At 45.6% G+C, this 27,648-nt stretch overlaps 1 protein-coding gene across 1 annotated transcript in view; it reads left to right on the top strand.

The window, feature by feature from the left end:
* The window catches only part of LOC139417023 (short transient receptor potential channel 5-like), an 84,490-nt gene that overhangs the window by 21,840 nt on the left and 35,002 nt on the right, over positions 1 to 27,648 (top strand). Inside the window, exons 2-6 of the mRNA XM_071166257.1 lie at positions 1,354 to 1,404; positions 3,532 to 3,566; positions 3,786 to 3,965; positions 4,479 to 4,616; positions 4,833 to 5,036. Coding sequence (XP_071022358.1) covers positions 1,354 to 1,404; positions 3,532 to 3,566; positions 3,786 to 3,965; positions 4,479 to 4,616; positions 4,833 to 5,036 — 608 coding nt within the window. The remainder of the gene's footprint in view (positions 1 to 1,353; positions 1,405 to 3,531; positions 3,567 to 3,785; positions 3,966 to 4,478; positions 4,617 to 4,832; positions 5,037 to 27,648) is intronic.

The raw sequence follows: 27,648 nt of genomic DNA on the forward strand, positions 1-27,648 counted from the left end.
GCTTGCGGCTTGCTAGGGCGTTGTGGGCGGGGATGGAGGATGGGCGTAAGGATGGGAGGATGGGTTCAAACCCAGTGAAAGGCACTCATTCTATTTCAACCCTATCCCAAACCTTAAACCCCCAGGTGTCACTGGGAAGCTTGCGGCTGTGCTTCCCTTTGTAGTCTGTAATAGTTTGCAGGCCCTGCCACATCTGACGAGTGTCGGAGACGGTGTAGTACGATTCGAACTTTGTCCTGTATTGGCTCTTTTCCTGTTTGATGGTTTCCTGTTTGAGCTTCCAGGTTAAAGTCCCACACCTTGAAAAGCAGCATCTCTACCCTTTAACTCAGTGTGAATGTTGCCTGTAATCCATGGCTTCTGGTTGGGGTACGTACGTACTGTCATTGTGGTTGACGATGTCCTCGATGCACTTATTGATAAAGGCAGTGACTGATGTGGTGTACAGTCCTGTAGTTTAGCATCTGCTTGATATGACAAAAATTTTATTGACCGAGTCACTTTTGCTTCCTGCGTTAATGTTTGATTGTAAGCAGGAATCAGGAGGATAGAATTATGGTCAGATTTGCCAAATGGAGGGCGAGGGAGAACTTTGCACGCATCTCTGTGTGTGGAGCAAAGGTGGTCTAGACTTTGTTTCCCCTCTGGTTGCACATGTAACATGCTGATGGAAATGAGGTAAAACAGATTTAACTTTCCCTGCATTAAAGGTCATTGGGATTCTTCTTTCTTTATACAGCTGACTGAGTGGGGTCTTAGAGCCAGCATCTGTCTGTGCTGGTAAATAAACAGCCACATAAAACATAGATGAAAACTCTCTTGACAAATAGTGTGGTCTATAGCTTATCATGAGAGACTCTACTTCAGTCGAACGAAATATAGTGGCTTCCTTAGATTTCGTGCACCAGCTGTTGTTTACAAATATGCACAGACCCCCCCCCCCTCATGCTGTTCTATCCTGCCGGTAGAACGTATATCCCGCCAGCTGAATATCCATGTATCCATATCCATCCATCCATCCAATATCCACGATTCGGTGAAACATAGGATATTACAGTTTTTTGATGTCCCGTTGGTAGGATATTCGTGATCGTACCTCGTCTAGTTTATTGTCCAATGATTGCACGTTGGCGAGTAATATTGACGGTAAAGGCAGCTTTCCCACTCGTCTTCTGTTTATCACTACGAGGCTCCCGGCTCTGTGTCCTCTGTACCTGCGTCTCTTTCTCTTGTCTATAACTGGGATTTCGGCCTTGTCGGGTGTCTGAAGCATCCTGCTTGTTGAAACATAAAAAAATATATATCTGATCAATTAGTCTTCTAATTAATGAATTATTCTTTACCTCACGTCAGGCTCCAAACCTAGTGGGCTGAGCCGATATGACGGCTTGGTGGACAAGGGAAGTGGGTGTGGACTGAGAAGGGCGGGAAAGAACAGAAAGAGTCACTACACAGTTGATATTAAACAAAATGCTAATCCTTTGCACATGAACCTCTCACTCATTCGGGAATAATTGCAATCAATATATATTTACGCCCCGGTGTGTCGTCGTGATCTCTGTTGGAATCGTCGTGATCTCCGTTGGAATCGTCGTGATCTCCGTTGGAATCGTCGTGATCTCCGTTGGAATCGTCGTGATCTCTGTTGGAATCGTCGTGATCTCTGTTGGAGAGTCAGTCCTTCTGTTGGAGAGTCAGTTCTTCTGTTGGAGAGTCAGTCCTTCTGTTGGAGAGTCAGTTCATCATCGTCTCTCTCTCTCTGCTTCCCCGAAGATCAAGTATTTTGTGGTTAGAATGGATACTTCAGAGTACCATTCAGAAATGTTCTCATAGAATAGGTGTTTTGTTGGTCGTCGCATCACAGGTTCACATAATTTCTAGCTGCAGACTAGTAATTAATGTCTAAGATTTGCTCTTATTCTGTCGGGATCGATCATCTCAGAGTTTAACCATTTCCAGCCGTGTAGCCAGTGCTTCACGTGGTATGGTTAGGAATTCAACAACCATTACAACCTTAGCTTAAACTGAGGTTTCTGTGCTCTAAACTCAACCTGTGCCCCTCTCGATGTCCATCGTGGTACACGTGGTCTAAACTCAACCTGTGCCCCTCTCGGTGTCCATCGTGGTACGCATGGTCTAAACTCAACCTGTGCCCCTCTCGGTGTCCATCGACATACGCGTGCTCTAAACTCAACCTGTGCCCCTCTCGGTGTCCATCGAGGTACGCGTGCTCTGAAGATTTCCTCAGGAAATTCCACACATCAACATCTACGAGACAACGTTGAACATCTGTACGGAAAAAACAAATGAAGGGAGACATAGATATGATTTTAAAAAACAACTGTTAATTCAATATGAAAAGAAAATGGGTGGATGAGATTAATCATAAACCCAAATGGAGAACATTTTGTTTGATTCAGGGTGAATTGGTGTGTGAGAGATATATTATGTATGACCTACCTAAAAACAAGAGATCGCTATGTGCACAGGTCAGATCAGGGATATTGTCTCTGCGTATTGAAACAGGTCAGATCAGGGATATTGTCTCTGCATATTGAAACAGGTCAGATCAGGGATATTGTCTCTGCATATTGAAACAGGTCAGATCAGGGATATTGTCTCTGCATATTGAAACAGGTCAGATCAGGGATATTGTCTCTGCGTATTGAAACAGGTCAGATCAGGGATATTGTCTCTGCGTATTGAAACAGGTCAGATCAGGGATATTGAAACAGGTCAGATCAGGGATATTGCCTCTGCGTATTGAAACAGGTCAGATCAGGGATATTGCCTCTGTGTATTGAAACAGGTCAGATCAGGGATATTGAAACAGGTCAGATCAGGGATATTGAAACAGGTCAGATCAGGGATATTGTCTCTGCGTATTGAAACAGGTCAGATAAGGGATATTGAAACAGGTCAGATCAGGGATATTGTCTCTGCGTATTGAAACAGGTCAGATCAGGGATATTGAAACAGGTCAGATCAGGGATATTGTCTCTGTGTATTGAAACAGGTCAGATCAGGGATATTGTCTCTGCGTATTGAAACAGGTCAGATCAGGGATATTGAAACAGGTCAGTATTGCGGTGAAATGGAAGAGGAAACACTGTAATTATTGTGACCTTAAAGAAATAGAGAACGAAACTCATTTTAACCACTTTCTACCACAGTCCGTTCTCAGAGTTTACTCTAGACATAACTCCAGTCATAATGGGTTTATCAGCTGGTTATAGACTGTTAATAACTAGTTTCTTACTGTTCATTACCTCTCCAGGTCCCTTCTCTGATGATGGACAGTCCGTTCTCAGAGTTTACTCCAGACATAACTCCAGTCATAATGGGTTTATAAGCTGGTTATAGACTGTTAATAACTAGTTTCTTTCTGTTCATTACCTCTCCAGGTCCCCTCTCTGATGATGGACAGTCAGTTCTCAGAGTTTACTCTAGACATAACTCCTGTCATAATGGGTTTATAAGCTGGTTATAGACTGTTAATAACTAGTTTCTTTCTGTTCATTACCTCTCCAGGTCCCTTCTCTGATGATGGACAGTCCGTTCTCAGAGTTTACTCTAGACATAACTCCAGTCATAATGGGTTTATCAGCTGGTTATAGACTGTTAATAACTAGTTTCTTACTGTTCATTACCTCTCCAGGTCCCTTCTCTGATGATGGACAGTCCGTTCTCAGAGTTTACTCCAGACATAACTCCAGTCATAATGGGTTTACAAGCTGTTTATAGACTGTTAATAACTAGTTTCTTACTGTTAATTACCTCTCCAGGTCCCCTCTCTGATGATGGACAGTCAGTTCTCAGAGTTTACTCCAGACATAACTCCAGTCATCCTGGCAGCGCACACCAACAACTATGAGATCATTAAACTACTGGTACAGAGGAAAGTGGCCATCCCCAGACCTCACCAGATACGATGTGACTGTGTGCAGTGTGTTTCCAGTTCTGAGGTGAGCTTCTCTCGCGATCTGTTGTCCTTTCTGTACCCGAAATGCATCCAGCAAAACACACGAAGAAAGTCGAGTTTTCTTTGAAGTTTCAGGGTATTAACATATACATGTACCTATAACTAACTAACTAACTAACTAACTAACTAACTAACTAACTAACTAACCAACTACCTAACATAGCAGAACCATCATCCTCTCCTCTCTGTCTCCTCCCTGTAGGTGGACAGCCTTCGTCACTATAGGTCTCGTCTGAACGTCTATAAGGTGCTGGCCTCTCCCTCGCTCATCTTCTCCTCTCCTCTCTGTCTCCTCCCTGTAGGTGGACAGCCTTTGTCACTCCAGGTCTCGTCTGAACGTCTATAAGGCCTCTCCCTCTCTCATCCTCTCCTCTCCTCTCTGTCTCCTCCCTGTAGGTGGACAGCCTTCGTCACTCCAGGTCTCGTCTGAATATCTATAAGGCGCTGGCCTCTCCCTCTCTCATCCTCTCCTCTCCTCTCTGTCTCCTCCCTGTAGGTGGACAGCCTTCGTCACTCCAGGTCTCGTCTGAATATCTATAAGGCGCTGGCCTCTCCCTCGCTCATCTCTCTCTCCAGTGAAGACCCCATCCTCACGGCCTTTAGACTGGGCTGGGAACTCAAAGAGCTCAGCAAGGTCTGTTTCCCCAGCAGTTTAAAACAGGGTTATAGAGCCTTTATAAGTGGTTACGACCACTGTGTTACTTCATAATATTCATTTAAAACCTTCATAAAGGCATTATAAGATCTTAATAGAGTGTTTAACCTGTTATAACTGTCTCAGCAGCGTGGTGTTCATAACATGTTTATAAACTGTTATAAAGGTTAATAACCTGCTTAATCCTCGTCCAAGGTGGAGAATGAGTTTCGTCAGGAGTATGAGGAGCTGTCTCAGCAGTGTAAGCTGTTTGCTAAAGACTTGTTGGACCAGGCTAGGAGCAGCAGAGAGCTGGAGACTATACTGAACCACAGAGATGACAGTGAAGAACTGGACTCCAGAGAGACCAGCCACGACCTGGCCAAACTCAAACTGGCCATCAAGTACCAACACAAAGAGGTAGGAGACACTAACTACTGTATGTTAAACCCTGGTTTAGTGGTAGGAGACACTATGTTTAACCCTGGTTTAGTGGTAGGAGACACTAACTACTGTATGCTTAACCCTGGTTTAGTGGTAGGAGACACTAACTACTGTATGTTTAACCCTGGTTTAGTGGTACTGTCTCCATGCTGGAGAAAGTTTTGAGTGAGGAATCATAATCTGGAATAACAGAATACCTGACCACTGTGACTGACCCAAGCTTAAGGAAAGCTTTGACTATGTACAGACTAGAGGTCGACCGATTATGATTTTTCAACGCCGATACCGATTATTGAAGGACCAAAAAAAAGCCGATACCGATTAATCGGCCAATTTTTTCAAATGTATTTGGAATAATGACAATTACAAAAAATACTGAATTAACACTCATTTTAACTTAATATAATACATCAATAAAATCAATTTAGCCTCAAATAAATAATGAAACATGTTCAATATGGTTTAAATAATGCAAAAACAAAGTGTTGGAGAAGAAAGTAAAAGTGCAATATGTGCCATGTAAGAAAGCTCAAGTTTCAGTTTCTTGCTCAGAACATGAGAACATATGAAAGCTGGTGGTTCCTTTTAACATGAGTCTTCAATATTCCCAGGTAAGAAGTTTTAGGTTGTAGTTATTATAGGAATATAGGACTATTTCTCTCTATACCATTTGTATTTCATATATCTTTGACTATTGTAACAGTATAGCTTCCGTCCCTCTCCTCGCCCCTACCTGGGCTCGAACCAGGAACACATCGACAACAGCCACCCTTGAAGCATCGTTACCCATCGCTCCACAAAAGCCGCTGCCCTTGCAGAGCAAGGGGAACAACTACTCCAAGTCTCAGAGCGAGTGACGTCACCTTTTGAAATGCTATTAGCGCGCACCCCGCTAGCTAGCCATTTGACATCGGTTACACCAGCCAATTCTCGGGTGTTGATAGGCTGGAAGTCATAAACAGCTCAATGCTTCAAGCATTGCGAAGAGCAGCTGGCAAAACTCACGAAAGTGCTGTTTGAATGAATGCGTACGAGCCTGCTGGTGCCTACCATCGCTCAGTCAGACTGCTCTATCAAATATCAAATCATAGACTTAATTATAACATAATAACACACAGAAATACGAGCCTTTGGTCATTAATATGGTCGAATCCGGAAACTATCATCTCGAAAACAAGACGTTTATTCTTTCAGTGAAGTTCCGTGAAGGCGGCCCAAACTGTTGCATATACCCTGACTCTGCGTGCAATGAACGCAAGAGAAGTGACACAATTTCACCTGGTTAATATTGCCTGCTAACCTGGATTTCTTTTAGCTAAATATGCAGGTTAAAAAATATATACTTCTGTGTATTGATTTTAAGAAAGGCGTTGGTGTTTATGGTTAGGTACACATTGGAGCAACGACAGTCCTTTTTCGCGAATGCGCACCGCATCGATTATATGCAACGCAGGACACGCTAGATAAACTAGTAATGTCAGCAACCATGTGTAGTTATAACTAGTGATTATGAATGAATTGATTGATTGTTTTTTATAAGATAAGTTTAATGCTAGCTAGCAACTTACCTTGGCTTACTGCATTCGCGTAACAGGCTTCTCGTGGAGTGCAACGTAAGGTTAGAGCGTTGGACTAGTTAACCTCTCTGGGATAGAAGGGCCAATAGCCAGTGAAAATGCAGAGCGCGAAATACAAATAAAATGATATAAAAATAAAACTTTAATTAAATCACACATGTAAGATACTCAATTAAAGCTACACTCGTTGTGAATCCAGCCAACGTGTGAGATTTCAAAAATATTTTTCGGCGAAAGCATAAGATGCTATTATCTGATGATAGCACAACAGTAAACAAAGAGAGCGTAGCATATTTCAACACAAAACGCAGAAATAAAATATAAAAATAAATAAAATATAAACCTTAACTTTGACGAGCTTCTTCTGTTGGCACTCCAATATGTCCCATAAACATCACAAATGGTCCTTTTGTTCCACTAATTCCGTCGATATATATCCAAAATGTCAATTTATTTGGCTTGTTTGATCCAGAAAAACATAGCTTCCAATTTGCGCAACGAGACTACAAACTATCTCAAAAGTTACCTGTAAACTTTGCCAAAACATTTCAAACTACTTTTGTAATACAACTTTAGGTATTTTTAATAATCGATCAAACTGAAGACGGGATGATCTGTGTTCAATACAGGAAGACAACAAACTCAAGCATGCTTTCTAGTCTTGCGCAACTATCAAACAGTATACATAACGTGCCACTTCTTCAAGATGGAGGCTCAGGAGGATTTACTTTGGTAATGTACTCATAAAGCCCTTTGCATTGAATTGAGAGAGAGAGACAGAGACACACACACACACACAGAGACACAGAGACACAGAGAGAGAGAGAGACAGAGAGAGAGAGACACACACAGAGACACAGAGAGAGAGACAGACACACACACACAGACACAGAGACACAGAGAGAGAGAGAGAGAGAGAGAGAGAGAGAGAGAGAGACACACACACAGAGACACAGAGACGGAGAGAGAGAGAGAGAGAGAGACAGAGAAAGAGAGAGAGAGACAGAGAGAGAGAGAGAGAGAGAGACACACACGCTGAGACACACAGAGAGAGAGAGAGAGAGAGAGAGAGAGAGAGAGAGAGAGAGAAAGAGAGAGAGAGAGAGAGAGAGAGAAGGAACGAAGGGACTGTCTGCAATGTTCTGAGGAGAGAACACTGAGATGGAAAGAATGTGACAGGAGTCAGATGGAGGGATTATTAAAGGAAGGAGAAAGAGAGGGATTAAAGGTTTAGGAGTTGATGGATGTTAGATGGGGGGTTGAGTGTTGAGTGGAGAGGATCCTTTAGGTAACGTCCGTTTGCTCCTAAGATCCTCTCTCTGTCTCTTTCTCTCTCTCTCTTTCTCAATTCAATTCAATTCAATTCAAGGGGCTTTATTGGCATGGGAAACATGTGTTAACATTGCCAAAGCAAGTGAGGTAGATAATATATAAAGTGAATATATAAAGTGAAATAAACAATACAAATTAACAGTAAACATTACACAAACAGAAGTTTCAAAACAATAAAGACATTACAAATGTCATATTACGTATATATAGTGTTGCAACAATGTACAAATGGTTAAGGGTACACAAGGAAAAATAAATAAGCATAAATATGGGTTGTATTTACAATGGTGTGTGTTCTTCACTGGTTGACCTTTTCTTGTGGCAACAGGTCACAAATCTTGCTGCTGTGATGGCACACTGTGGAATTTCACCCAGTAGAAATGGGAGTTTATCAAAATTGGGTTTGTTTTTGCATTCGTTGTGGATCTGTGTAATTTGAGGGAAATATGTCTCTCTAATATGCTCATACATTGGGCAGAAGGTTAGGAAGTGCAGCTCAGTTTCCACCTCATTTTGTGGGCAGTGAGCACATAGCCTGTCTTCTCTTGAGAGCCATGTCTGCCTACGGCGGCCTTTCTCAATAACAAGGCTATGCTCACTGAGTCTGTACATAGTCAAAGCTTTCCTTAATTTTGGGTCAGTCACAGTGGTCAGGTATTCTGCCACTGTGTTCTCTCTGTTTAGGGCCAAATAGTATTCTAGTTTGCTCTGTTTTTTTGTTAATTCTTTACAATGTGTCATGTAATTATCTTTTTGTTTTCTCATGATTTGGTTGGGTCTAATTGTGTTGCTGTCTGGTTGGACAGGTTTCTCAATTTCTTTCTTAGATTTTTTGCATTCTTCATCAAACCATTTGTCATTGTTGTTAATTCTCTTCGGTTTTCTATTTGAGATCTAACATTTCTTAATGTTACTCAGTTCCTTTGGCTTTGATGCCTCATGATTGAGTATTGCTCTGTTCAAGTAGACTGTGATTTTGCTGTGGTCTGATAGGGGTGTCAGTGGGCTGACTGTGAACGCTCTGAGAGACTCTGGGTTGAGGTCAGTGATAAAGTAGTCTACAGTACTACTGCCAAGAGATGAGCTGTAGGTGTACCTACCATAGGAGTCCCTTCAAAGCCTACCATTGACTATGTACATACCCAGCGTGCGACAGAGCTGCAGGAGTTGTGACCCGTTTTTGTTGGTTATGTTGTCATAGTTGTGCCTAGGGGGGCATATGTGGGAGGGAATGCTGTCACCTGCAGGCAGGTGTTTGTCCCCCTGTGTGCTGAGGGTGTCAGGTTCTTGTCAGGTTCTGGCATTTAGATCGGTACAGTCTAGTACATGTCCCTGGGCCTGGAAATTATTGATTTCCCCTTCCAGGATGGAGAAGCTGTCTTCATTAAAGTATGAAAGGTAGGCACTGCTGCCTTGTAGAGGTGGACCTGGTCATAGAGGCTGTTCAAGTCCAGGGTGGAGTGGTGGGCCAGGAAAACATTTGGTTTTGAGGCACAGTCACGGGAAATACTTGCGTTTACCCGCTGTATGGTAGCAGGATGGAAGTCTTTTCGTGGTAGCAGGGTGTAGATAACCACTTGTGCGTTGGGGAAAGTAGAAGAAGCCTTTTCAATCACTTCCTTCAGTGCTGTGGCCACTCTTTCCTGCTGTGCTCTCAGGTCGTTTGTGCCTGTGTGTATTATCATGTGGCTGGGTGAACCTAGTTGGTCCTCAGACAGAAGGTCTAGGGCTCTGGGTGTATTATCATGTGGCTGGGTGAACCTAGTTGGTCCTCAGACAGAAGGTCTAGGGCTCTGGGTGTATTATCATGTGGCTGGGTGAACCTAGTTGGTCCTCAGACAGAAGGTCTAGGGCTCTGGGTGTATTATCATGTGGCTGGGTGAACCTAGTTGGTCCTCAGACAGAAGGTCTAGGGCTCTGGGTGTATTATCATGTGGCTGGGTGAACCTAGTTGGTCCTCAGACAGAAGGTCTAGGGCTCTGGGTGTATTATCATGTGGCTGGGTGAACCTAGTTGGTCCTCAGACAGAAGGTCTAGGGCTCTGGGTGTATTATCATGTGGCTGGGTGAACCTAGTTGGTCCTCAGACAGAAGGTCTAGGGCTCTGGATGTATTATCATGTGGCTGGGTGAACCTAGTTGGTCCTCAGACAGAAGGTCTAGGGCTCTGGGTGTATTATCATGTGGCTGGGTGAACCTAGTTGGTCCTCAGACAGAAGGTCTAGGGCTCTGGGTGTATTATCATGTGGCTGGGTGAACCTAGTTGGTCCTCAGACAGAAGGTCTAGGGCTCTGGGTGTATTATCATGTGGCTGGGTGAACCTAGTTGGTCCTCAGACAGAAGGTCTAGGGCTCTGGGTGTATTATCATGTGGCTGGGTGAACCTAGTTGGTCCTCAGACAGAAGGTCTAGGGCTCTGGGTGTATTATCATGTGGCTGGGTGAACCTAGTTGGTCCTCAGACAGAAAGTCTAGAGTGTGCTGGGTGTATTATCATGTGGCTGGGTGAACCTAGTTCATCCTCAGACAGAAAGTCTAGAGTGTGCTGGGTGTATTATCATGTACCTAGGTGAACCTAGTTCATCCTCAGACAGAAAGTCTAGGGCGCTGGGTGTATTATTATGTACCTAGGTGAACCTAGTTCATCCTCAGACAGAAGGTCTAGGGCGCTGGGTGTTTGGACACCAGAGTTTAGACACACTGGGAAAAAGTTGTTTTTCTTGTATATATTTCCCATTTGAGTCCATAAGGAGAACAATCTGTGTCTTGTGTATGTCCTCAGTGGGTTTGGGGTGGTTGTCAGATGGCCTATCAGGGTGGCTGACAGGGGGGATGCTCAGAGGGGGTGAGAGCCCCTGGGTTCTTCATTTGTCTCTTCTGCTGTGATGTCGACTCTATGTTCAGGGTCTGGTGTGGTCTGTTCTGCTGTGATGTCGACTCTATGGTCAGGGTCTGGTGTGGACTGTTCTGCTGTGGTGTCGAGACTTTTGTCGGGTGCTGAGGTGGGCTGTTCTGCTGGCTTCTCTGTGGGGGTGGCCACCTCTCTAGTGGGTTGTTCTCTGTCACACGCCATCCCCCTCACCCTCTCCTCCATCCCCATCAACCTCTCCTCCATCCCCATCAACCTCTCCTCCATCCCCATCAACCTCTCCTCCATCCCCATCAACCTCTCCTCCATCCCCATCAACCTCTCCTCCATCCCCATCAACCTCTCCTCCATCCCCATCAACCTCTCCTCCATCCCCTCAACCTCTCCTCCATCCCCATCAACCTCTCCTCCATCCCCATCAACCTCTCCTCCATCCCCATCACCCTCTCCTCCATCCCCTCAACCTCCAGCAGTCTGATCCTCTCCTCCAGCAGTCTGATCCTCTCCTCTAGTGCTCTGTTCTTTTCATGCTCTTTCTCCTGTTGAAGCACGGTGGCTAGGAAAAACTACCTAGAAAGGCCAAAACCTAAGAAGAAACCTAGAGAGGAACCAGGCTATGAGGGGTGGAGATTATAACAGAACATGGCCAAGATGTTCAAATGTTCATAAATTACCAGCATGGTCAAATAATAATAATCACAGGCAGAACAGTTGAAACTGGAGCAGAAGCACGGCCAGGTGGACTGGGGACAGCAAGGAGTCATCATGCCAGGTAGTCCTGAGGCATGGTCCTAGGGCTCAGGTCCTCCGAGAGAGGGAAAGAAAGAGAGAATGAGAGAATTAGAGAGAACATACTTAAATTCACACAGGACACCGGATAGGACTGGAGAAGTACTCCAGATATAACAAACTGACCCTAGCCCCCCGACACATAAACTACTGCAGCGTAAATACTGGAGGCTGAGACAGGAGGGGTCAGGAGACACTGTGGCCCCATCCGATGACACCCCCGGACAGGGAGAAACAGGAAGGATATAACCCCACCCACTTTGCCAAAGCACAGCTGAGAAAGAGAGAGAGAGAGAGAGAGAGAGAGAGAATGATTAACTAACATCTGGTTGGAGGAGAAACAGGAAGGAACACTGGGCAGATGTTTACAAACACACAGACGCCACATTAACATCCTAACCAGACACTGTGTGTCTGTGTGTCTGTCTGTCTCGGTCAGGTGGCTAGTGACGTCATCTGTACGGTAGTACACTTATATAATAGTCATCTACACTCCTTCTCTCTCTCTTTCTCTCTCCCCTGTCCCTCCCTCCATCCATCTGTCACTTCCAGTACCTGCTCTGTTATTTCTCATGTTACACATCTCTCTCCCGCGGCTATCTTTGTCTTTCTTCCTCTCTCTTCTCTCTTTCTCTGTCTCTCTCTCTGTCTCTTTCTGTCTCTCTCTCTCCTCTCTCCTCTCTCTCTCTGTCTCTCTCTCTCTCTCTCTGTCTCTTTCTGTCTCTCTCTCTCCTCTCTCTCTGTCTCTTCATGTCTCTCGCTTCTCTCTTTCTCTTTTCTCAATTCAATTCAATTCAATTCAAGGGGCTGCTCTTTTCTCGTGGCAACAGGTCACAAATATTGCTGCTGTGATGGCACACTGTGGAATTTCACCCAGTAGATATGGGAGTTTATCAAAATTGGATTTGTTTTCAAATTCTTTGTGGATCTGTGTAATCTGAGGGAAATATGTCTCTCTAACAAGGCTATGCTCACTGAGTCTGTACATAGTTAAAGCTTTCCTTAAGTTTGGGTCAGTCACAGTGGTCAGGTATTCTGCCGCTGTGTACTCTCTGTATAGGGCCAAATAGCATTCTAGTTTGCTCTGTTTTTTTGTTAATTCTTTCCAATGTGTCAAGTAATTATCTTTTTGTTTTCTCATGATTTGGTTGGGTCTAATTGTGTTGCTGTCCTGGGGCTCCAGGACCAGCTTGCTTAGGGGACTCTTCTCCTGGTTCATCTCTCTGTAGGTGATGGCTTTGTTATGGAAGGTTTGAGAATCGCTTCCTTTTAGGTGGTTGTAGAATTTAACGGCTCTTTTCTGGATTTTGATAACTAGCGGGTATCGGCCTAATTCTGCTCTGCATGCATTTTCTCTCTCTCTGCTCTCGTCTCTCAATTCAATTTCAATTGAAGTGCTTTATTGGCATGGGAAACATATTTTAATATTGCCAAAGAAGTAGGTAATAAACAAAAATGAAATTAACAATTGAAATTAACAGTAAACACAGAAAATTGAAAAGAATAAAGACATTTCAAACGTCAAATGTCTCACCCTCTCCCCTCACCCTCTCCCCTCACCATCTCTCCTCCTCACCATCTCTCCTCCTCACCCTCTCCCCTCACCATCTCCCCTCACCCTCTCCCCTCAGCATCTCCCCTCCTCACCCTCTCCCCTCACCCTCTCCCCTCTCCCTCTCCCCTCACCCTCTCCCCTGTCTATATACAGTGTTGTAACGAGGTACAAATCGTTCTGTCTCTATTTTTCTCTCTTGTCTCTTGTCATTTGTTCTACCTGCTTTTAAACCTCTTTACCTTTCTTCTCTCTCCCCTCCTCATCCTCCTCCCTCTCCCCTCCTCATCCTCCTCCCTCTCCCCTCCTCATCCTCCTCCCTCTCCCCTCCTCCTCATTATCTCTCCTCCTCACCCACTATAGCTGTCTCCCTCAACTCTCCCCCTCATCAACCCAGCCCCCCCCCACCTTCTCCCTTCTACATCCCCCTTATCCCCTTATCTCCATATTACAACTCCTCCATCTCTCTGTCCCTGAATCTCTCCATCCCTCCTTTACCCTCTCGTCTCTCTCCCCTGGGCCTTGACAAGACAATCGATCCAACTCTTAAGTCCTTCAGCTCTTTTATAATCAGCAGAGCGTTTTATCTCGATGGAGGGAGATGGAGAGAGAGATAAAGTAAGAGGGAGAGATAGAGGGAGAAAGGAAGAACAAGAAAGAGACAAAAATAGATGGATTATTGAGAAAGAGAGAGACAGTGAGCGAGGTAGAGAGAGAGAGAGAGAGACGGAGAGACAGTGAGCAAGGTAGAGAGAGAGAGAGAGAGAGAGATAGAGACAGAGAGAGAGAAACAGAGAGAGAGAGACAGAGAGAGAGAGAGAGAGAGAGAGAGAGAGAGAGAGAGAGAGAGACAGAGACAGAGAGAGAGAAACAGAGAGAGAGAGACAGAGAGAGAGAGAGAGAGAGAGACAGAGACAGAGAGAGAGAAACAGAGAGAGAGAAACAGAGAGAGAGAGAGAGACAGAGAGAGAGAAACAGAGAGAGAGAGACAGAGAGAGAAACAGCGAGAGATGGTGAAGTAGGGGAAGAGTTCAGGAGAAAGCAGGAGTTTAGAGTTTGGTTTGTAGTTTTAGTTCAACTAAATGTGTCCTCCTGTAAAGCACTGAAGATGCACGCATGTACACGCACACACGTACACAGGACACACACACACACACACATGCACACACACACTTATAATGCCTCAGGATTCTAATGTACCAGTACGCTGACACCTTATGAACTCATGAGAAAAAAGAGAGGAGAGAGTTCATGCTTGCCACAAGAAAAGGGCAACCAGTGAAGAACTAACACCATTGTAAATACAACCCATATTTATGCTTATTTATTTTCCCTTGTGTACTTTAACCATTTGTACATTGTTACAACACTATATATATATATAATTTTATAATTTATAATTTTATAATATATATATATATATTTTTTATTGTTTATTTCACTTTTGTATATTAACACCTCACTTGCTTTGGCAATGTTAACATATGTTTCCCATGCCAATAAAGCCCCTCTCACTCCCTTTCTCTCCCTCTCTCCCCCCTCTCTCTCTCCCCCTCCATCCCTCTCTCCCTCTCTCCTCCTCCCTCTCTCTCCCTCCCTCTCCCTCTCTCCCCCTCCTCCTCCCTCTCTCTCCCTTCCTCTCCCTCTCTCCCCATCCTCCTCCCTCTCTCTCCCTCCCTCTCCCTCTCTCCCCCCTCTCTCTCTCCCCCTCCCTCCCTCTCTCCCCCTACCTCTCCCTCTCCCCCCCTCCTCCTCCCCCTCCCTCCCTCCCTCCCTCTCCCTCTCTCCCCCTCCTCCTCCCTCTCCCTCTCTCTCTCTCCCTCTCGCCCCCTCTCTTTCTCTCCCCCTCCCTCTCTCCCTCTCTCCCCCTCCTCCTCAACCTCCCTCTCTCTCTCTCCCTCCCTCTCCCTCTCTCCCCCTCCTCCTCGCTCCCTCTCCCCCTCTCTCTCTCTCTCTCTCTCTCTCTCCCTCTCCCTCTCTCCCGCTCTCTCTCTCCCCCTCCTTCCCTCTCCCCCTCTCCCTCTCTCCCCCCTCCTCCTCCCTCTCCCTCTCTCTCCCTCCCTCCAATTCAACGGGCTTTACTGGCATGGGAAACATACAGTTGAAGTCAGAAGCCCTGAGGTCAGGGCTTTGTGATGGCCACTCCAATACCTTGACTTTGTTGTTCTTAAGCCATTTTGCCACAGCTTTGGAGGTATGCTTGGGGTTATTATACATTTGGAAGACCCATTTGCGACCAAGCTTTAACTTCCTGACTGATGTCTTGAGATGTTGCTTCCACATAATAATCCACATAATTTTCCTCCCTCATGAAGCCATCTATTTTGTGAAGTGCACTAGTCCCTCCTGCAGCAAAGCACCCACACACCATGATGCTGCCACCCCCGTGCTTCACGGTTGGGATGGTGTTCTTCGGCTTGCAATCATCCCCCTTTTTCCTCCAAACATAACGATGGTCAAAAAGTACAAACTTTGTCCGCATGTGCAGTTGCAACCCGTAGTCTGGCTTTTTTAAGGCTATTTTGGAGCAGCGACTTCTTCCTTGCTCAGGTTATGTCGATATAGGACTCGTTTTACTGTGGATATAGATACTTTTGTACCTGTTTCCTCCAGCATCTTCACAAGGTCCTTTGCTGTTGTTCTGAGATTGATTTGCACTTTTCACACCAAAGTACGTTCATCTCTAGGAGACAGAACGCGTCTATTTCCTGAGCAGTATGACGGCTGCGTGGTCTCATGGTGTTTATACTTGAGTACTATTGTTTGTTCAGATGAACGTGGTACCTTCAGGCGTTTGGAAATTGCTACCAAGAATGAACCAGACTTCTGGAGGTCTACAATTTTTTTTCTGAGGTCTTGGCTGATTTCTTTTTGATTTTCCCATGATGTCAAGCAAAGAGGCTCTGAGTTTGAAGGTAGGCCTTGAAATACATCCACAGGTACACCTCCAATTGACTCAAATGAAGCTTCTAAAGCCATGACATCATTTTCTGGAATTCTCCAAGCTGTTTAAAGGCACAGTCAACTTAGTGTATGTAAACTTCTGACCCACTGGAATTGTGATACAGTGAATTAAGTGAAATAATCTGTATGTAAACAATTGTTGGAAAAATCACTTGTATCATGCACAAAGTTGATGTCCTAACCGACTTGCCAAAACGATAGTTTGTTAACAAGAAATTTGTGGAGTGGTTGAAAAAATGAGTTTTAATGACTCCAACCTAAGTGTATCTAAACTTCCGACATCAGCTTTATCTATTTTTCTCTCTAGCTCTCTCCCTCTGTCTCTTGCTCTGCTCTGCCGAGGAAAGAAGCTGGAAACTAGCCAGGGGCTGAGGACACACACACACACACACACAAACACACACACACACACACACACACACACACACACACACACACACACACACACACACACACACACACACACACACACACAGAGAGAGAGACACACAGAGACACATAGACATACACACAGAGCCACAGAAACACACACACACGCACGCACACACACACACACACACACACACACACACACACACACACACACACACACACACACACACACACACACAGAGAGAGAGACACACAGAGACACATAGACATACACACAGAGCCACAGAAACACACACACACGCACGCACACACACACACACACACACACACACACACACACACACACACACACACACACACACACACACACACACACACACACACAGTGAGCTGTGATACTCTCTCTCTCTGCAGCAGAACAGAAAGAGAAGGAGGGAGGGAGGGAGGGAGGGAGGGAGGGAGGGAGGGAGGGAGGGAGGGAGGGAGGGAGGCTATCAGAACCCACTGGATTCTCCAGTTACATTGAATGAACTACAGGACAAAATACAAAACCCTCCAACCCAAAAAGGCCTGTGGTGTTGACGGTATCCTAAATTAAATGATAAAATATACCGACCTCAAATTCCAATTGGCTATACTTAAACTCTTAAACATCATCCTCAGCTCTGGCATCTTCCCCAATTTGTGGAACCAAGGACTGATCACCCCAACCCACAGAAGTGGAGACAAAACGTGGAAACCCCAATAACTACCGTGGGATATGCGTCAACAGCAACCTTTGGAAAATCAACTGCATTATCATTAACAACAGACTCATACATTTCCTCAGCGAAAACATTGTACTGAGCAAATGTCAAATTGGCTTTATACCAAATTACCGTACAACGGACCACGTGTTCACCCTGCACACCGTAACTGACAACAAAAAAACAAAGGCGAAATCTTCTCATTCTTTGTTGATTTCAAAAAAAGCTTTCGACTCAATTTAGGATGAGGGTCTGCTATACAAATTGATGGAATGTGGTGATGGGGGTAAAACATAGGACATTATAAAAATCAATGTACACAAACAACAAGTGTGCGGTTAAAATGAGCAAGAAAACACACGTTTCTTTCCGAAGGGCCGTGGCGTGAGACAGGGATGCAGCTTAAGCCCCACCCTCTTCAAAATATTTAACTATTTGTGCATCGCTACAACATTGTTAGACATAATATGCCATTTGAAATGTGTTTGTTCTTTTGTAATTTTTGTGAGTGTAAATGTTTACTGTTCATTTTTGTTTATTTCACTTTTGTTTATTATATACTTCACTTGCTTTGGAAATGTAAACATATGTTTCCCATGCGAATAAAGCCATTAAATCGAATTGAATTGAAAGACAGAGAAAGAGAGAGAGAGAGAGAGAGAGAGAGAGAGATGGGTCAGAGCTGAAAATAGAGCAGAGTTAGAGAAGTATAAAAGATAAGAGATGATTAAACGGGCATAAAAGGGAGCGGCAGAGAGTGATGTGTGATAGTGACAAATATTTCTGTTTTGATCGACATCTACATCTTCGGTGCCCGCGGAAGAGTGGGTTAACTGCCTTGCTCAGGTGCAGAATGACAGAGTTTTACCTGGTCAGCTCGGGGATTCGATCCAGCAACATTTTTGGTTACTGGTCCAATGCTCCTACCCGCCACCCCATGGGGGACTGGAGGACCGGAATTGGGCTGTTGGGAGACTAGAGGACTGGAGTTGGGCTGTTGGGGGACTAGAGGACTGGAGTTGGGCTGTTGGGGGACTAGAGGACTGGAGTTGGGCTGTTGGGGACTAGAGGACTGGAGTTGGGCTGTTGGGGAACTAGAGGACTGGAGTTGTGTTTTGGGGGACTAGAGGACCGGAGTTGGGCTTTTGGGGGACTAGAGGACTGGAGTTGGGCTGTTGGGGGACTAGAGGACTGGAGTTGGGCTGTTGGGGACTAGAGGACTGGAGTTGGGCTGTTGGGGAACTAGAAGACTGGAGTTGTGTTTTGGGGGACTAGAGAACTGGAGTTGTGTTTTGGGGGACTAGAGAACTGGAGTTGTGTTTTGGGGGACTAGAGGACTGGAGTTGTGTTTTGGGGGACTAGAGGACTGGAGTTGTGTTTTGGGGGACTAGAGGACTGTAGTTGTGTTTTGGGGGACTAGAGGACTGGAGTTGTGTTTTGGGGGACTAGAGAACTGGAGTTGTGTTTTGGGGGACTAGAGGACTGGAGTTGTGTTTTCTGGGACTAGAGGACTGGAGTTGTGTTTTGTGGGACTAGAAGACTGGAGTTGTGTTTTGGGGGACTAGAGGACTGGAGTTGTGTTTTGGGGGACTAGAGGACTGGAGTTGTGTTTTGGGGGACTAGAGGATTGGAGTTGTGTTTTGGGGGACTAGAGGACTGGAGTTGTGTTTTGGGGGACTAGAGGACTGGAGTTGAGCTGTTGGGGGACTAGAGAAATGGAGTTGTGTTTTGGGGGACTAGAGAAATTGAGTTGTGTTTTGGGGGACTAGAGGACTGGAGTTGTGTTTTGGGGGACTAGAGGACTGGAGTTGTGTTTGGGGGACTAGAGGACTGGAGTTGGGCTGTTGGGGGACTAGAGGACTGGAGTTGGGCTGTTGGAGGACTAGAGAACTGGAGTTTTTGCTGTTGGGGGACTAGAGGACTGGAGTTGTGTTTTGGGGGACTAGAGGACTGGAGTTGGGCTGTTGGGGGACTGGAGTTGGGCTGTTGGGGGACTAGAGGACTGGAGTTGAGCTGTTGGGGGACTAGAGGACTGGAGTTGTACAGCAGGGTGAAGTCTGATTAGTGATAGAGAACAGGAAAGAAATTGAGGAAAATCGTCAGTAAAAGTTTTTCTCCTGAACTACAGAGATTTGGGCCCAGAGCTACAGGGACCTAAACTCAACCACAGTGACAGCAGAGCTACAGGAACCTAAACTCAACCACAGTGACAGCAGAGCTACAGGAACCTAAACTCAACCACAGTGACAGCAGAGCTACAGGGACCTAAACTCAACCACAGTGACAGCAGAGCTACAGGGACCTAAACTCAACCACAGTGACAGCAGAGCTACAGGGACCTAAACTCAACCACAGTGACAGCAGAGCTACAGGGACCTAAACTCAACCACAGTGACAGCAGAACTACAGGAACCTAAACTAGTGAACACAACAATACTTCTATCATGAAGTCATACTGTCAAAAACCTTTGATTCACATCGTTTAGTTCTAAGTGGCTCAGATACCTTTTGGAGAGATTAAATATTAGCATTTACATCAAATCAGGCCAGAATCTTCCAATACCTAAGCACAATGACCCTATACAGTACATGGCTTCACTCTAAGTAGTACGGTAATCAAATCAAATCAAATTTCATTTATTGGTCACATGGTTAGCAGATGTGAATGCGAGTGTAACGAAATGCTTGTGCTTCTCGTTCCGACCATACAGTAATATCTAACAAGTAATCTAACAATTTCACAACAACTACCTTATACACACAAGTGTAAAGGAATGAATAAGAATATGTACATATAAATATATGGATGAGCGATGGCCGTGCGGCATAGGCAAGATGCAGTAGATGGTATAGAGTACAGTATATACATATGAGATGAGTAATGTAGGGTATGTAAACATTATATAAAGTGACATTATTTAAAGTGACTTGTGAAGTCCATTTATTAATGTGGCCAGAGATTTGAGTGTGTTGGCAGCAGCCACTCTATGTTAGTGGTGGCTGCTTAACAGTCTCATGGCCTTGAGGTAGAAGCTGTTTTTTCAGTCTCTCGGTCCCTGCTTTGATGCACGTGTACTGACCTCGCCTTCTGGATGATAGTGGGGTGAACAGGCAGTGGCTCGGGTGGTTGTTGTCTTTGATGATCGTTTTGGCCTTCCTGTGACATCAGGTGGTGTAGGTGTCCTGGAGGGCAGGTAGTTTGCCCCCGGTGATGCGTTGTGCAGACCTCACTACCCTCTGGAGAACCTTACGGTTGTGGGCGGAGCAGTTGCCGTACCAGGCGGTGATACAGCCCGACAGGATGCTCTCGATTGTACATCTGTAGTAGTTTGAGGGTTTTAGAGACAAGACAAATTTATTCAGCCTCCTGAGGTTGAAGAGGCACTGTTGCTCTGTGTGGGTGGACCATTTCAGTTTGTCCATGATGTGTAACCCGAGGAACTTACAACTCTCCACCTTCTCCACTACTGTCCCGTTGATGTGGATGGGGGGGGGGTGCTCCCTCTGCTGTTTCCTGAAGTCCACGATCATCGCCTTCATTTTGTTGAAGTTGAGTGAGAGGTTATTTTCCTGACACCGAGGGCCCTCACCTCCTCCCTGTAGGCCGTCTCGTCGTTGTTGGTAATCAAGCCTACCACTGCAGTGTCATCGGCAAACTTGATGATTGAGTTGGAGGAGTGCATGGCCATGCAGTCGTGGGTGAACAGGGAGTACAGGAGGTGGCTGAGAACACACCTTTGTGGGACCCCAGTGTTGAGGATCTACGGGGTGGAGATGTTGTTACCTACACTCACCACCTGGGGGCGGCCCGTCAGAAAGTCCAGGACCCAGTTGCACAGGGTGGGGTTGTGACCCAGGGTGCCTAGCTTAATGGCGATTGGGGGGTACTATGGTGTTAAATGCTGAGCTGTAGTCAATGAACAGCATTCTTACATAGGTATTCCTCTTGTCCAGATGGGTCAGGGCAGTGTGCAGTGTGGTTGAGATTGCATCGTCAGTGGACCTATTGGGGCTGTATGCAATTTGGAGTGGGTCTAGGGTGTCAGGTAGGGTGGAGGTGATATGATCCTTGACTAGTCTCTCAAAGCACTTCATGATAACAGAAGTGAGTGCAATGGGGTGATAGTCATTTTGTTCAGTTACCTTAGCTTTCTTGGGAACAGGAACAATGGTGGCCATCTTGAAGCATGTGGGGACAACAGACTGGGATTGATTGAATATGTCCGGAAACACATCAGCCAGCTGGTCTGCGCATGCTCTGAAGACGCGGCTAGGGATGCTGTCTGGGCTGGCAGAATTTCGAGGGTTAACACGTTTAAATGTTTTTCTCATGTTGGCCACAGAGAAGGGAAGCCCACAGGCTTTGGTAGTGGGGTGTGTCAGTGGCACTGTATTGTCCTCAAAGCGAGCAAAGAAGTTGTTTAATTTGTCTGGGAGCAAGACATCCTGGTCCGTGACGGGGCTGGTTTTCTTTTTGTAATCCGTGATTGACTGTAGACCCTGCCACATACGTCTCATGTTTGAGCCGTTGAATTGCGACTCTACTTTGTGTCTATATTGACACTTTGCTTGTTTGGTTGCCTTACGGTGGGAATAACTATACTGCTTGTATTCGGTCATGTTTCCGGTCACCATGATTAAAAGCGGTGGTTCGTGCTTTTAGTTTTGCCTGACTGCTGCCATCAATCCACGGTTTCTGGTTAGTGAAGGATTTAATAGTCACAGTGGGTACGACATCTCCGATGCACTTGCTAATAAACTCGCTCACCGAGTCAGCATTTTACATCAATGTTATTGTCTGTGGCTATCCGGAACATATCCCAGTCCACGTGATCAAAGCAATCTTGAAGCGTGGAATCCGATTGGTCAAGACCAGCGTTGTATAGACCTGAGCACTGGTGTTTCCTGTTTTAGTTTCTGTTTAGAGGCTGGGAGCAACAAAATGGAGTCGTGGTCAGATTTGCTGAAGACAGGGAAGGCTTTGTATGCATCGCGGACGTTAGAGTAGCAATGATTCAGAATGCTGCCAGCTCGTGTCACGCATTCAATATGCTGATAGAATTTAGGAAGTATTGTTCTTAGGTTAGCTTTGTTAAAATCCCCAGCTACAATAAATTCATCCTCAGGACACACGCTTTCACACACAGTAGTTTAGCATTAGTGGTCAGAGCAGAGAGGTTAAATGTTTGCCTCCTAAGCACAGATCTAGGATCAGCAATTCTCTTTCAAATCCTAGTCTTATCTAATATGGATGGAAATGTAGAAACTGACCTTACATCAGTGGATTAGTGTCTAACTGGCAACTTCATCATGCTAATCCCCAAAATGTAAATGTATTGAGTTAGCGTAGCATTAGTGTTGGGTTAGAAAATGAAGGTATATCATTCAGAAAGAATGCATTACTGCAGAAAGTGAGAGATGGAAAGAGTGAGAGGAGGGATTCTGAAAAGAGAGAGAGAGAGAGAGACCTCTCCATCACGGTTGACAACTCCACAGTGTCGCCCTCCCAGAGTGCAAAGAACCTTGCCTGGACAACAACACCCTGTCGTTCTCTGCAAACATCAAAGCAGTGACCCACACCTGCAGGTTCATGTTCTACAATACTACCCCACACAGGAAGTACGACACTACCCCACACAGGAAGTACGACACTAGCCCACACAGGAAGTACGACACTACCCCACACAGGAAGTACGACACTACCCCACACAGGAAGCAGGTCCTAATCCAGGAACTTGTTCTCTCCCGTCTGGACTACTGCAACTCGCTGTACCTACGTAGCAGCAAAAATAACTGCCCCTCCCTACCTTCAGGCTATGCTCAAACCCTACACCCCAACGCGAGAACTCTGTTCTCCCACCTCCAGACCTCCAGACTCTCGGCCCTCCCACCACAAGCTCTCCTCTGTCCTGGCACCCCAGTGGTGGAACCAGCTTCCCCCTGAAGCTAGGACACAAAATCCTTGCCCATCTTCCCTGCCCTTCAGCAATTCTCTCTCAAATCATTTTCTCATCCAATAGGGTGGGAAATGTAAAACTCACCATGGATCAGTGAATCAGTGTCTAAGGATGTAAAAGTGGCTAGCAACTTAAAAGATTTATCACGTTGTTTAGAGACATGTTAACGTGGAAACGATATCAACAACGGCCGGTTGAATGTCCGGTCTTCAGTCAGCTCAGTTGTCAACACAATATTCTATAACTGGCTAGTTTTGTCTCACCTTATGTCCGCTGTTAGACCTTTCCCCGGGGGGACAAATCCCAGAACGCCCTTCAGGTATAGAATACATGTGGACATTGCGCAATTTTTTGTTGTTGCCAGCTTCTGTGTAGATGTACATTCATCTCCCCCAAAAAACTAAATGTATACTAAATGTATACTAAATGTATACTAAATGTATACCAAAACTAAATGTATACTAAATGTATACTAAATGTATACTAAATGTGTACTAAATGTATACTAAATGTATACCAAAACTAAATGTATACTAAACGTATACTAAATGTATACTAAATGTGTACTAAATGTATACTAAATGTGTACTAAATGTATACTAAAAGTATACTAAATGTATACTAAATGTATAATAAATGTGTACTAAATGTGTTTGTGTTATGAAGAACAAACATTTTCTGCTGTAAATATATAAATAAATAAATACATATAATGTTATTGATTTGCTTATAAAGACAGTACTGTATGCCTACACTTTACCTAGCAAATTACAAAAAACGGGGCGGTAGTCGTTTAGCTCAGTTACCTTAGCTTTCTTGAGAACAGGAACAATGGTGGCCCTCTTGAAGCATGTGGAAACAGCAGACCAGATACGTTTCTAGGAGGGAGTTCTCCTTTCGAAAGGATAGAGAGAGAGAGAGAGAGAGAGAGAGAGAGAGAGAGAGAGAGAGAGAGAGAGAGAGAGAGAGAGAGAGAGAGAGAGAGAGAGAGAGACATAGAGAGATATAGAGAGATATAGAGAGAGATAGAGAGAGAGAGAGAGAGAGAGAGAGAGAGAGAGAGAGAGAGAGAGAGAGAGAGAGAGATAGAGTGGGGTGGATAAGGAGAGGGAGTGATAGAGAGAGAGAGAAAGTCGGACACTTTATCACAACCCAGAGATCAACTGCTAATTAGCATACTGCTACCTAGCAACAGCCCCGGCCATAGTTCGGTCACCGGTTAGATAGAGAGAGAGAGAGAGAGAGAGAGAGAGAGAGAGAGAGAGAGAGAGAGAGAGAGAGAGAGAGAGAGAGAGAGAGAGAGAGACATAGAGAGAGAGAGAGAGAGAGAGAGAGAGAGACATAGAGAGAGAGACAGTGAGCGAGGTAGAGCCAGAGAGAGCCAGAGAGAGAGCCAGAGAGAGAGCCAGACCTTTTAAGAGTGTCTTTCACTACATCTCTATTTTCCTCTATCATTTCATCTTATTAATTAATCTCCTTTTACCAAATCTCCTCCGTGTGAGTGTGCTGTCTATATGTGTGACAATGTCATCACTTTTTCCACAGCTGCTTGGCAAGATGTTTAGTTGGCTGAATGGTCAGGCAGGCAGGTTTAGTGTCAGGGCAGGCTGAATGGTCAGGCAGGCTGAATGGTCAGGCAGGCTGAATGGTCAGGCATGCAGGTTTAGTGTCAGGGCAGGCTGAATGGTCAGGCAGGCTGAATGGTCAGGCAGTCTGAATGGTCAGGCAGGCAGAATGGTCAGGCAGGCAGAATGGTCAGGCAGGCTGAATGGTCAGGCAGGCTGAATGGTCAGGCAGGCAGGTTTAGTGTCAGGGCAGGCTGAATGGTCAGGCAGGCAGGTTTAGTGTCAGGCAGGCTGAATGGTCAGGCAGGATGAATGGTCAGGCAGGAAGGTTTAGTGTCAGGGCAGGCTGAATGGTCAGGCAGGCAGAATGGTCAGGCAGGCTGAATGGTCAGGCAGGCAGGTTTAGTGTCAGGGCAGGCTGAATGGTCAGGCAGGCTGAATGGTCAGGCAGGCTGAATGGTCAGGCAGGCTGAATGGTCAGGCAGGCAGGTTTAGTGTCAGGGCAGGCTGAATGGTCAGGCAGGCAGGTTTAGTGTCAGGCAGGCTGAATGGTCAGGCAGGCAGGTTTAGTGTCAGGGCAGGCTGAATGGTCAGGCAGGCTGAATGGTCAGGCAGGCTGAATGGTCAGGCAGGCTGAATGGTCAGGCAGGCAGGTTTAGTGTCAGGGCAGGCTGAATGGTCAGGCAGGCAGGTTTAGTGTCAGGGCAGGCTGAATGGTCAGGCAGGCAGGTTTAGTGTCAGGCAGGCTGAATGGTCAGGCAGGCAGGTTTAGTGTCAGGGCAGGCTGAATGGTCAGGATGGCAGGTTTAGTGTCAGGGCAGGCTGAATGGTCAGGCAGGCTGAATGGTCAGGCAGGCTGAATGGTCAGGCAGGCAGGTTTAGTGTCAGGCAGGCTGAATGGTCAGGCAGGCTGAATGGTCAGGCAGGCAGGTTTAGTGTCACGACAGGCTGAATGGTCAGGCAGGCAGGTTTAGTGTCAGGCAGGCTGAATGGTCAGGCAGGCAGGTTTAGTGTCAGGGCAGGCTGAATGGTCAGGCAGGCAGGTTTAGTGTCAGGGCAGGCTGAATGGTCAGGCAGGCTGAATGGTCAGGCAGGCAGGTTTAGTGTCAGGGCAGGCTGAATGGTCAGGCAGGCTGAATGGTCAGGCAGGCTGAATGGTCAGGCAGGCAGGTTTAGTGTCAGGGCAGGCTGAATGGTCAGGCAGGCTGAATGGCCAGGCAGGCTTAATGGTCAGGCAGGCAGGTTTAGTGTCAGGGCAGGCTGAATGGTCATGCAGGCAAGAGGTCAAAACCTTTTCAGATCTGCAGATTTATATCCAGGTGGATGTTTTAATTATTCAGCCCTTCCTGGAGCTGTTACCAAAAACAGGCCTGGACAGTACCCAAACAAATGATCAAACGATTCTGTCTCTTCGCAGCAAAATCTGCAGAGCTGGAATGCTTTTATCCCCCATATATACATATATATATATATATATATATATATATATATAACATTCTATTGGTTGCAAGAATTTTGTATTATAATTTAAATTGAAAAATTCTAGGTGTTAAATCTGGTGTTGTTTTACGTATCAGTTCATAAACCATGGGCCATGGAATTGGTATGTAAAAAATCTCTTCCCATCTATTTTGCAATCTATTTGGCACAGCTGTCAATCTATTTGGCACAGCTGTCAATCTATTTGGCACGGCTGTCAATCTATATGGCACGGCTGTCAATCTATATGGCACGGCTGTCAATCTATATGGCACGGCTGTCAATCTATATGGCACGGCTGTCAATCTATATGGCACGGCTGTCAATCTATATGGCACTGCTGTCAATCTGTATGGCACGGATGTCAATCTATATGGCACGGATGTCAATCTGTATGGCACTGCTGTCAATCTGTATGGCACGGATGTCAATCTATATGGCACTGCTGTCAATCTGTATGGCACGGCTGTAAATCTGTATGGCACGGATGTCAATCTGTATGGCACGGCTGTCAATCTATATGGCACGGCTGTCAATCTATATGGCACGGCTGTCAATCTATATGGCACGGCTGTCAATCTATATGGCACGGCTGTCAATCTATATGGCACGGCTGTCAATCTATATGGCACGGCTGTCAATCTATATGGCACGGCTGTCAATCTGTATGGCACGGCTGTCAATCTGTATGGCACGGCTGTCAATCTATATGGCACGGCTGTCAATCTATATGGCACGGCTGTCAATCTATATGGCACGGCTGTCAATCTATATGGCACGGCTGTCAATCTATATGGCACGGCTGTCAATCTATATGGCACGGCTGTCAATCTATATGGCACTGCTGTCAATCTATATGGCACGGCTGTCAATCTATATGGCACGGCTGTCAATCTATATGGCACGGCTGTCAATCTATATGGCACGGCTGTCAATCTATATGGCACGGCTGTCAATCTATATGGCACGGCTGTCAATCTATATGGCACGGCTGTCAATCTATATGGCACTGCTGTCAATCTATATGGCACTGCTGTCAATCTATATGGCACTGCTGTCAATCTATATGGCACGGCTGTCAATCTATATGGCACTGCTGTCAATCTATATGGCACGGCTGTCAATCTATATGGCACGGCTGTCAATCTATATGGCATGGCTGTCAATCTATATGGCACTGCTGTCAATCTATATGGCACTGCTGTCAATCTATATGGCACGGCTGTCAATCTATATGGCACGGCTGTCAATCTATATGGCACGGCTGTCAATCTATATGGCACGGCTGTCAATCTATATGGCACGGCTGTCAATCTATATGGCACGGCTGTCAATCTATATGGCACGGCTGTCAATCTATATGGCACGGCTGTCAATCTATATGGCACGG

This window comes from Oncorhynchus clarkii, chromosome 9, assembly GCF_045791955.1.
Source record: "Oncorhynchus clarkii lewisi isolate Uvic-CL-2024 chromosome 9, UVic_Ocla_1.0, whole genome shotgun sequence".
In the NCBI taxonomy this organism is placed as follows: Eukaryota; Metazoa; Chordata; class Actinopteri; order Salmoniformes; family Salmonidae; genus Oncorhynchus; species Oncorhynchus clarkii.